Here is a 12,007-nt window from a genome sequence, read left to right as displayed (position 1 = left end):
GGGTCCATTGATCTTGGCCAATGTCACCTTAGGAATTCAAGGTGTGGTGGAAGCCTATCAGAGCTGCCTTCCTAAGCTCCAACTCTATGGTCCCACCAACATTGCCCCCATCATTCAGAAGGTTGCCAAGTCAGCATCAGAGGAGACTAACACCAAGGAGGCATCGGTAAGGAGGGGGCAGTTCGCCTGCTAATGGGAAGTTTCCCTCTCCCACCTGGATATTGGCCACAGTACCCATCCCACTCTGATGATAAATTCCAGCATGTCTACTTGTGTGAGTTTGGACAAGTGACCTGACCTTCCCCTATCCTCAGTCTGCTCATCTGAAAAATAAGGTTAATCATACCCATCACTGAGGGGTTACTGTGAGGCTTAAAGATGACACATCTCAGGTGCTTGCCACAGAGGAGACACTCAACAATGGAAGGTACTATATTCACTGCAATATATCTCATGCCCATATTATGTTTCTGAGAAGAAACAAAAAACTGTCCAAAAATAAACTTGTTTTCCAGTGTACCCATACTGCAGATGGAGGTGATGCAAAACAGAAGTAAAACAATGAATGATACTACCCTCTAGTGGTCAGGTGCAGCAACACAAAACATCATAGCAAAGACTTCTTTTATATTCTCTTCGTGGTGTTCTTAAAAATGCAAACCAAGGCTGCAAGGCCAAATGGAATTCGTTGCTTTCCCTAATATCTTAGAGTTAAATATATTATCATAATAACTTCTATGTATCATTTGTAATTATATCAATATATTTCTTTTTAAGCTTTATGACTTTTTTTCAGATTTAGTGGACTATTATTGTCCGAATTTTTTTCTGACTTTATCCTGGGTTCCTAGGTATTGCATTAGCATAAAGAAAATAACTACTCCCTCATCTTCTTACATCACCTCATCTTGTGCACGGGTACTTGTGCTGTACCTATGTTCTCAGCCTTCCTCCTGTTAGAATAGATGGAGAATAATGCTCATAGGTAATGCCTGCCTCTTCTCTTATGTACTAGAGCACATCCCCTCTCAATTATCCAAAGACATTGACCCAGCAGCTATATTCCCTCTCTCTCCTTATCTATCTTTTCCCTTTCTATTGAAGACTCATTCCCTCTAGCAAATAAAGCATCCTATAATATCTTCTGTTTAAGTTAAAAATCTGTCTCTTGACACCCCTGTAGCCTTTAGCTACCGTCCCTTATTTTACTTTCCTTTAGAGCAGGGGTGTCCAAACTTTTTTCAACGGTTTTCACCAAGGGCCATATGCGGTAAAATACACAGACATCCGGGCCACTCACTCGAGGTGAAGTACGTCTTGCCTCACCTGGTTTATTTAAGTAAACTAAATATATTTTTGGAATTTGCTGCGGGCCAATTAAAAATGGATCACGGGCCACCGTTGGCCCACGGGCCGCAGTTTGGACACCCCTGCTTTAGAGCAAAATTCAGTGAAAGAGTTGCATATACTCACTGTCTCCATCGCTCTTCCCATTGGTTTCTCCAACCATGTCAGTCAGACTTTCCTCCCCAACATTCCTCTGAAAACTATACCTGTCAAAGTCAACAGTATCTCCATCTTGCCAAACCCACAGAGGACTTGGACCAAATTTGAATCCTCCCAGATGCAAGATTTGGGGGTAAGGGTTGGACAGAATCAATATTTCATTGTGTTTTTTAACATTTTTATCATCAGAACTTTAAACTCAAATTCTTCAAATGATACAAACTTGCTCAGAAAACCAACATATACAATAGATTTTAAGAAAACAGAGTGTTCTTGCTAAATCTGGGCTAAGAGATGTGGTCCAAATTTGTCTGTTCTCTGTTACTCCCTTTATCCCCAACAGCACCCAAGGCATACCCCAGGCTCCCTGGAACCCAGATTGAAAACAGAAATCACCTCAGCCCCTCTGAGGTACCAGGACCTACAAGATTAAAATGAGAACAGGGCTGCCGTAGGTCTGGATTCAGGCCTGATTTAAGCTACGTAGCATGAGTTTTGAGCTATCATTCACTCCCCCAAGGACAGGTGGTCTGCTCTGTAAGGGCAGGTCAGGAAACAGTACAGGAGGCATCGAATCCAATATCCCCCAATAAATGACCCCTATAGGCGAGGAGCAATGATCCTTTTCCCCAGAGGTTTCTCCTGTTCTTTGAACAATGTGGTCCAGGACCCCTTGTCACTCATTACTGATTGTGAAGGGTCCTAAACTTGAACATATTAGGCAAGTTGTACCCGGGAGTCTCTGGCTGTAGGATTGTCTCCTCAATTTTGTAGACCTCTTCTAGACAGGAGAAAAAAAAAAAAAAAGTCCTCTCCTTATCTAAATAGGACCTCACATACATTCAAAGACTATAATGCATCCGTGAGCATTTTCCTAGCCTGGCTTTGGAAGCAACTGTTACTGCCAGCTTAATTGGAAATTTCCATCAGCGTTTTAATCCAACAGTCTGCAGCCTATTACCTCTAGCTACATTAAACCTGGATCACATTGTAAAATTCGGAGAATCTCTTCAGATCCGGGGTTCTTAACCTTTTTTGTTCACAGCTGGGGAAGTCCATGGACCTCTTCTCAGAAGTGTTTTTTTACTGGGTCTTCTATAAATTTTTGCCCCAAAAGACACTTGAGAGCTGATGGTACGGCTAGGTCTTATTTTCGGGGAAACATGGTACTAAGTCTTCAAAATCCAGTGTCTATTTTATACTTACATCATCTTAATTCGGATGCTAAATTATCATCACAAATACTTGATCTTTATTTAGACTTTATAAATTGATAGTTGAGAAAATAGATTGGCGTAGGTGAGTTGTTCAAACGTACTTAAAAAGCTTCGAATAACGGAATGGGATATCCATTTTTAAAGTTAAATTCATTAAAATGAAATAAAATGAAAAATTCAGTTCTTTCATTGCAAGGGCTTAGCAGTCCCATGGAGCTGGTGGCTATTGTAGTGGGCAGTGCAGCTTTAAGCTCTTAAAAATCTCCAAATTGAAAAAGACCATACAAACGATCTAGTCCACCCCTCATTTGAGAGATGAAGCTGAGACTCACAGGAGTTCAGGGGTCTTCCCAGGATCTCAGAGAATGAGGCTTTGAAGCCCATCCTCCCAACTCCTCTCTGTGGCTGTCTACCACACCGCGCTTCGTCACTGTCACTAAGGTGATTCTTAGAGTTAGCCTGCAATCACTGTGCCTGCCTTTAAGCCCCGTTCATCATTACCTTACGTCTTTAGGGCTGTCTGCACAGGCACTCAAAAAACGTGTGTCGCCACTATTGCTGTCGTCAGTGTTTACTGGAGCCGCCCTGGTGCATAACCTATTGTCTTTGTCTCCCCCATTTCTCTGTCCCCATCGTCACCTGGCATCCGGTTGATCGCAGCAATACTTCATCCTGTTGATCCTGACCGACGGCGTCATCACAGACATGGCCGACACCCGGGAGGCCATCGTCCACGCCTCCCACCTCCCCATGTCTGTCATCATCGTGGGCGTGGGCAATGCTGACTTCAGTGACATGCAGATGCTGGATGGCGATGATGGGATTCTGAGGTCGCCCAAAGGAGAGCCTGTCCTTCGAGACATTGTCCAGTTCGTGCCCTTCAGGAACTTCAAACACGTACGCATATCTCGGGGGCTGCTCATGGGCGAGCAGAACCAAAACCAGCTCACTCTCTCCATGTTTCCAGCAGTTTGTAGTGAGGCAGCACCAGCTTTCCCTGCCTAGACAAGGCCATCTTACACACAGAATATGCAGAGCTTGACTCATTGGAGATAAAAATGTAGGTTGAATTATGGATGAGAAGTCATGCCAACTACGGTAGCCAACATTTCACTGGCACTTGTACCCATCTCTAGTGCCCTCAGGCTGCCATGTACAGGTGGGCAAGTTGTTCCCTGCCTGAGGGTGCCTGGCCAATGTGGCCAGAAGAAGTTGAAATTCAGCCTGGGTTCTGCGTATCAAGCTATGGGCCCTGGCAGAGGCCCATGTTTGCCTTGGCAAACTATATTTTCAAACTGATAGAAACTTAAATCCTCTATACATACATAGTAAGCAGCATCAAAGATTGATTTAACTCGTTAAGGAGGGAGTCAGTAAGATGACAAAGCTAGTTCAAAGGAGGATATAAAATAGTAGATTATGGTGGGTGGGGAAAATGCTGGAGGAAGTTTGCTAAGGCTGATTCAAAACTGGTTAATGACCAAAAGGGTTAAAAAAATAAGTAGACTTTGGATTACCTTCTCCACTGGACAGAAATCTTCTCAGTTTTCTATAAGTTAACATCTAGCTTAATAGCCTTGGGCTCTAATCATTAATAAATAGTAAGTCCAGCAGTGTTATATTCCCTGATGACCCCAAAGCAGGCACGTTAGACAATGCTCCAGTGTGACATCAGGAAGTACTCAGTAACAAATTTTTTTTTGGATAATTATTAACTCCACAGAGGAACAGCCACCTTTAAATTTTTGACAGCACCCTGCACCTATGGGACGGCAGTTGCCCAGAGGGACACCGTCTCTGATTTATACAAAGGCTCCCTCAGGGCTGATGGTGACCCTGAAGAACCGTTCGGAGCCTCCCCAAGATGTGTCTGGAGGTCCCTGTGGGTAACGTGGGATGTCACAGACAGTCCTCTGTGATCTTTTGTTCCGTGCCCCTTGCAAAGAGCAGAGCAACCCCCAGCCCCTGCTCCCACTGCAGCCTGCCCTCTGCGCCTCTAGTGGTGCCAACAATACCACTCCCAGTGGCTGGTAACTGAACTTGAGCTGCCCCCACAGGAGGGAATCTCCAGAATCCTTGGTGCCTTGAAGCAACTCTGCAGTCCCTCTGGAAATCCTCTGCTTTCTACACTGCAGTGACGCTCTGTCACCTGGACCATTAATGCAGTGAAGTCTCTGTCCCCACGTCTCAAGGGTCCCTGCTGGAAACATCTTTTGCTTCTACTGAAGCCCCTCAGTCCTCAGGCCTGAGGTTGGTTATTTAGGGTCCTGGAGAGGAGGGGACAATCAGTATGCCATCCACTCTGAGCTTTCCCTCCTGATGCTTTTTTGGAAAAGCTTTTCTCCTCAAGCCAAAAACCCTCATTCAAATGAATCCCTGACATTGTCCTAGCCAGTTTATCAGGTATGTCCAGGCACATCAGAAACCCAATTTGGGTCCTGGCTGGGACCCCAGCTACACTGGGTAAGGTAAGTAGAGGGGGTAGAAGGATGGATGGGTCATTGTTTACATAGGTAAGTCCCCCCGGAATGAGAGCCTTTGGCCTGTGCTTCTCATAAATTACCATTTGTTCTGCTGCCTACTTGGGACAGGCTTTCAAGCCAGCATTCAAGTAAATCACAAGCTCAGTGGCCTCCACTGAACCCAAGAGCTCATGACCCGCCAGGACCTTGTAGGGAGGTTCCTGTTCCGGGGCTCCTTGAATGATGAGGTCTTGCTCATAACTACCACCACACAATTACAGTTTTCCTCTTAAGGATGGCTGCAGTGTAATTAGAATCATTAAAAGAGCACCAATTAATTCTTGACTACCGAGCTGAGTGCAAAGGGAGTTCCAAGTAAGAGCAGCAGCACCCAGCCCCCCCTATGAGGGGGGCAGTGAGCATGGACGAGTGGTGACTTGCCACCATAGCCCATCTTCCACTTGCCCAAGGAGGAGGTTTCCAAATGAAAGCACTCATTAGATGAAAGAGGCTCACCAAGTCCTCAAGAGGCTGCACGTGGACAGCGAGTAGTGTCCCTACATGGAAGGATGTGCTAGGGCAGGCTGAACACACTGCAGTTGTGTTCATCAATGAAGCTACCTACTTGCCTGATGTCCAATGTGGGAAGAGGGGTGTTCTTCCAGATGTTCATGTCCTGCCCATTTTGTCAGCCAGACAGAAGTTGCCACCGCAATCACTGACCACCACTCATAACGTTGCCTGAGTGAAGAGAGGTCAGAGAGCTCACTCCCTAGGAGATCCATGCACTTCCTCCAAACCACGCTTTCCCTGCCCTCTATACACACACACACACACACACACACACACACACACTGCACATACATGCATACATACACACTCGAACACACACTCACATACACACACATCTGTGTGCTAAGATAATGCCACTGAGCCATGCAAGCTTCCAACCTCTCCCCCAGACCTCCTCTTCCTCAAACACTCATGGAGTGCCTACTGTGTTCAAGTCATGTGCTAGCAGTGGGACCACAGCGAGATGATAAAGCCATGGGTCCAGGCTTCAAGGAATTTACTGGACAATTGCACAGTTGGGACATAGGTGTCAGCAGAAAAATCCTATACTGAGCAATCTGTGGATGGTTGAAAAGGGCTGAGATGTTGCTATAGGACTTCAGAGCAGAAAGAAGTAGCCATGAGGAAAGACTTACAGCTTGAGCTATAAGGACAGAACCTTGGTAAGGGGGGCATCAGCAACAGGGAAGTGCCCTTATCAGGGCCAGGAAGTGGCCCCCGCTCACCATCTGTCTGCTACACGGTCTCCAGCTGCTCTCTGGACTACTAAAGCAGAACACCAGGAGCATATCATCCACCTGATCTTCATGGACTTCAAATTAGATTTTGAAAACCATTTCATTATCCAGACTAATCTACACTGAATTCAATAAGCCATAAATAAAATGAAAGGTGAGGAACTGATACATTGCATATAAGCCCATAACCCATGAATCGTCTCTCTTTTCTGGTCTGCATGATAGCAGAGCTTTGAAATGGACAGGGCACAGGCTCTGGGCTGTGTGACTCTGGGAAAGTTAATTAACCTCTCTGTGCCACAGACTTTCATCTGTACAATAAGACAAATGATGACATACACATTGGAAGATTAAAGATGATGTCTATATAAGGATTAACACAGTGCCTGATCCCTGTAGGTGGTTAATAAATACATCCTTTCTTACCAGCTGATTTCACAATTTTGGCCTTTTCCTAACCAATTAATGCCCTCCAAGCCCTATTTGCTCACCAGAAACACCAGCACAGGTATGCAAAGGGGTGGGAGAATTACTTAGAAATTGTGCTGTCCGGTGTAGTAGCAAATAGCCACATGCAGCTTTTTAAATTTAAATGTATTAAAATTAGATAAAATAAAAAATTCAGATTATCAGTTGCACTAGCCACATTTCAAGGGTTCGTTAACTACATGTGTCTGGTGGCTACCCTATTGGACAGCACAGATATAGAATATTTCCATCATTACAGCATGTTCTACTTGGCATCACTCCTTAGGAAAGTTTTTGTCTCCAAATAACAGCAAATCCATCCATTCATTACATGAGTGGTTCTTAACCAAAGGTGACTTTGCTTCCCAGGAGACATTTGGCAATGTCTGGAAACATTTTTGATGGGGAGAGTTGTGGAGTGCCTAACTTGAAGCTAGTGGGTAGAGGCCTGGGATTTTGGTAAACAACCTACACAGGTTGTTTGCACAGGACAGTCCCCCACACAAAAATTTATCTAACCCTCAATAGCAAGAATGCCAAATTGAGAAACCCTGGATCACATAGGTACAAATATATTTTTCTCACGTAGCTAAACGTTAGGGTCTGGAGGCTGCTGACATTTATTTTTTTCAGTGATTCAATCATGTCGGGGTCATCACGTGGTGATTCCCTTTGCTAATCCCGCAAAATGATGAAATGGTTGCCACAGCTCCAGGAATCATAGTCTAGTCCAAGGAAAAGAGGAAGAGGAAAGGAAAACAGAGCCAGCCATGTCTGTCGCCTTTAACCAGCAAAGAAAAACTTTCTAAGAAGCATCCTCCAGGAAACTTCCACTTATGTCTCAAAGGATCAAATTGGGTCACATGAACATCCCTAGATGCAAGAGTGGCTGGGAAATCAAGTATTTGGCTGTCTAATCTTTATATGAGAGATGGCCAGATGAAAGGGATGGGAATGATTTTTGTATCTACCCCATTGTACACGTGGATCATGACCTATGTGTACCCAACCCTGAGCAGTGATTTATAATATAAAAGAGCATTTGTGGATGCCCCATGTCCAATATGCTATCACATCTTCAGAATATGAAGGATCGCTTTAGAATAACTCCTCACAGTGTTTTCAGAGCGTTAAGCTGTGTTTCTTATTTCAGCCTCCTAAAAACTCTGTGAGATGCAGTGAATTCTTCTTTCCTATTTTGTCTTTGAGAACACCAGGACTTAGCAAAGTTGAATGGCCGAGTGACAAGCCACATAGAAAGGAAAGAGCTAGAAACCAAGTCATCTGGCATTTAGTCCACCCTCTTTCCTTCGGGATCTCTCCTAAGGAATCTCAAACACTTGTTAACCGCTCAGTCTATTTCAAGGTTTCAAACTGTTCAGTATTTATAATGAGGCTCATAATGAGGGTTGGGCAATTTTGCTTTCCCAGGTGTTGAGCTATTAGTACTGAATACCAGAGCCAGAAGTCAGCTGTGCATGACTCTGGAGTCCCTGCAGAATATCAGCCTCCACCTTCCTCGGCCTCAGATCATACAGGGGGGCCATAATGCTGATAGAATAAATGCCTCATTAATTAGCATGGTGGTATTCTAGACCCTCCATCACCTGGCCTCAAGTTCATTTTCCAACTGAATGTCCCACCAATCCTGCATCCCCAGTGTGCACACACACACACACACACACTGCAGTCCCATCAGATGACTCACTGTCCCTAGAATGATCAAATGCCAGTCCCCTCCTTCTCTACATTTTGAAACGTACCCAACTTAAATGTCACCTCCTCTTGGAAGCCTGCTCTGATTTCCTCCCAGATGATTTAGTGTCTATTTTCTGTGGTCTGGTCACATAGTTTTCGTGACTCGAGCAGTGCTTCTCAAATTTCATATGCATAGGACTCACACGGGCATTGAGTTAAAATGCAAATTCCCATTCAGTAGCTCTGGGATAGGTCTAATATTCCGCTTTTCTAATAAGCTCCCATGTGATGTGATGCTGCTGGTCTGTAGCATGTAGCATGTTCTACCTCATAGCAAGATTTATCTTGGATACACCAGATTTCTCTCACAGGATTATAACTTCTCTAATAGCAAGAATCATAGACCCGATAGACCCATAGTGCCTTGAACAAAAGTGTCTGGAATTGAATGTAAATCAGAAACAGAACTGCCAGACAATTCATTCTGCCATCCAACTTTCACCTATATTCAGATGTGAATAGTTTTGTATTTTGAGACAGGCATGAAAAAATCTAATTAGAAAATTAATGGCTCATTTTCCAACGATCTGACAACTCTTGCTTGGAGCAAAACCTCAAGAAATAATGAATGAATGAATGAATGAATGAATGAATGAATGAATGAATGAGATTAACTGCTCAGAATGGGACTCAAGTCTTTTAGGCTGATTCTTGATCAGATTCCTTTGGCCAAGTGCCAAAGTCACGGTGATTTCTTCTTCCCTGCAGGCATCTCCAGCTGCCCTGGCAAAGAGCGTGTTGGCTGAAGTCCCAAACCAAGTCGTGGACTATTACAACGGCAAAGGGATTAAGCCGAAATGCTCATCAGAAATGTATGAGTCTTCCAGGACACTAGCACCGTGAATTCCACACACTTTTACAGAGTTCTGAAATACTATTCCTGCTAATATTTAATACTTCTACTACTCCAGTACTTAAAAAACAAAACAAAACAAAAACACATACACATTTAAAAATAGCACGTTTTGGTGATTTTTAACTAACTGACAATTTTTTGCATGTGTAGCCCTAAGGCCTGGATCTGTTAAGCCCTTGTATTGTTAAAGACTTTTTACAAAGAAACACAAATAATTATACTCTTTACAGCATGTCGCCTTGAAATAAAATGGTATCTGTATCCATTTTTTATACAGGTTTGTTGAAATTTTGCTAAATTTCTTATTATCTTTACACTGTAAAGCATTTTGAAACATTTATTGAATGTTGATAGCCAAACATATTTGGTTTTATCTGCTGCAGGATGAGAGACTTTTCAAAATGGCAGATGCATGGACTGTATTTTGCATGTTTAAAATAAAAAAATTTTAAAAACCCACCCACACTGTTTTTGCAGTTGTTATCTATAATTCATCCCTGCTGAGGATGGTCTCTCTACTGAAGAAGAGGTGTATCCACCTAGAGGTAGTCTTCTTGACTTGGGTCTGGGGCACTTAGCCCAGCACCTCTCATACTTTACTGTGTACACAAATCACCTGAGGATCTTATTAAAATTCAGACTGTGATGCAATAGGTCTGCATGGGACCGAGATTCTGCAGCTCTGACAAGGTCCCAGGTGATGCCAAAGCATTCCTCAGACCACACTAAGAGCACGGAGGTTCTAGACATTAGGGTGTAATCATAGAGACCGTCCAAAACAGGGCAGCACGTAGTCCGCTTGAGAATGGCACCTCCTCCCAGCCAGTAGCACAAAGGTCCTGCCTGCCTCCAAGGTGGGGATAGAAAGTAATGAGACTGATTCCAGAAGCTACACATCCCAAATCAGTCTCACTGCTTTATAGTCACACCTCTCCCTTAAACAGACAAGGTACTGCTCTTCCTGGCTGGCCCCTCACTTCTTACAGGAGGCATCTCACACCTTGCATGAATGGTTCCATGTGGCTGTCAATCCCTAGGAAGGACCTCCAAAAGTCTTCAGAACCACAACAGTGGAGACGTCCATGGCCAATGGCCGTGCAGTGTGGCTCTCCAGAACTGTGGCCCACCACGTTGATTTTTAAGCTTAATGTGGGGCTTCTGCCTCTTTTTATCACTCCCGAGAGCAAACTCTACCAGAAGAAATGCCTGGAATCATTGTTTTAGGTGGAAGTGTTTTGTTTCAATATAAACTGGCCAGTCTTGAATGGGAAGAATGAATGTTTCATGTGTACAATCTTCTCACAGAGAAATTGACAAGTGTTTGCAGGCATAAGAGGCATGAGATGGAACTTACTTTTTGGTCAGAGGGATGGGGAAATAGATCACAGGGCAAAATAGTTCTGTTTCTTGTTGAGGTGGGGAAGTATTAACAACCAAATCAAATGCTTTGCATAATTTCCAGTGTTATAATTATAGATCCTAACTTTGCAAATACATGTCAGCCAAATGCACAACATTTTGGGAATGATGGTAAAAATGTATGACTGAAAAAAATCATAAATATTTAAACTGTATTGTTTTATGAATAAATTGGGTACTTAACAGAAGTTTTTCTGAGAGTTATAGTCTTGTTTCTCTTCTCAAGGCATTTTCTTAGCAGTGATTTATTTCATGTAGGTGACATGGCCTCAGATTAGGACTTGCTCTTTCACAGTCCTTTAGAAACCTGGATCATTGTTTTGAACAAACAATGAATTAAAATATTTAGGATCTGTCCTACAGAAATATATGATGGCTGTTTCTAGCCCCAAACCAGGACATGAGTTTCCTTGTCTGTGTGCCTGGAACATAGTAAGCCCTCAATAGATGTTTAATAAATAAAGAGATGACTAATCAAATGAATGAATGAATGAATGAATGAAGAGACTTGTTAATGTGCTTCATGATCGACCTAAAATCCATCATAGATTTAAAGGTGTATCGAGTGGCTGTGGCTATCAATCAAAACAATGTTCCATGTCATCTTCAAATCTCTCTCAAGACCTATTACATTCATGTCAGGACTCCTGGGATCGATGAGATGGAGTAACAGAAACAGAGTTCAGTTTGCCTGGCAGAACCTTATGACAGTTTACTTCCCTTTTCATAGCCAGACTGAAGCCCACCTCAAAAGAATAATCAAAATAGTAGCTAACAATTTTTTCAGGACTTACTATATGCCAGCCACTGTTCTAAGTGCTTGTCACATATTATCTCATTTAACTCTCCCAACAGCCCTATAAGGTGAATAGTATTATCAGTCTCATTTTGCAAACACAGAGAGTTTGGGTAGCTAATCCAAGGTCACACAGCTATCAAATGGCATAGCTAGGATTTGCACACAGATACTCTGGCTCCTGAGCCCAAACTCATTGTATCATCCCCATTTCA

General features: G+C 43.3%; 1 protein-coding gene across 6 annotated transcripts in view; it reads left to right on the top strand.

Moving 5' to 3' along the window:
• CPNE4 (copine 4) overlaps positions 1–9,659 on the top strand; it is a 410,233-nt gene extending 400,574 nt beyond the window's left edge. For all 6 annotated transcript variants that reach the window (XM_019725940.3, XM_019725942.3, XM_019725945.3 and 3 more), the window contains exons 14-16: positions 33–166; positions 3,384–3,620; positions 9,430–9,659. In XM_019725940.3, coding sequence (XP_019581499.1) covers positions 33–166; positions 3,384–3,620; positions 9,430–9,564 — 506 coding nt within the window. In that variant the 3' untranslated portion in view covers positions 9,565–9,659. The remainder of the gene's footprint in view (positions 1–32; positions 167–3,383; positions 3,621–9,429) is intronic.
• The last annotated feature ends 2,348 nt before the right edge of the window (positions 9,660–12,007 follow it).

Source organism: Rhinolophus sinicus, chromosome 5 (genome assembly GCF_057876585.1).
Source record: "Rhinolophus sinicus isolate RSI-liver-muscle chromosome 5, RSI-T2T, whole genome shotgun sequence".
Taxonomy (NCBI): Eukaryota; Metazoa; Chordata; class Mammalia; order Chiroptera; family Rhinolophidae; genus Rhinolophus; species Rhinolophus sinicus.
This window is presented reverse-complemented; position numbering and strand designations above follow the sequence as displayed.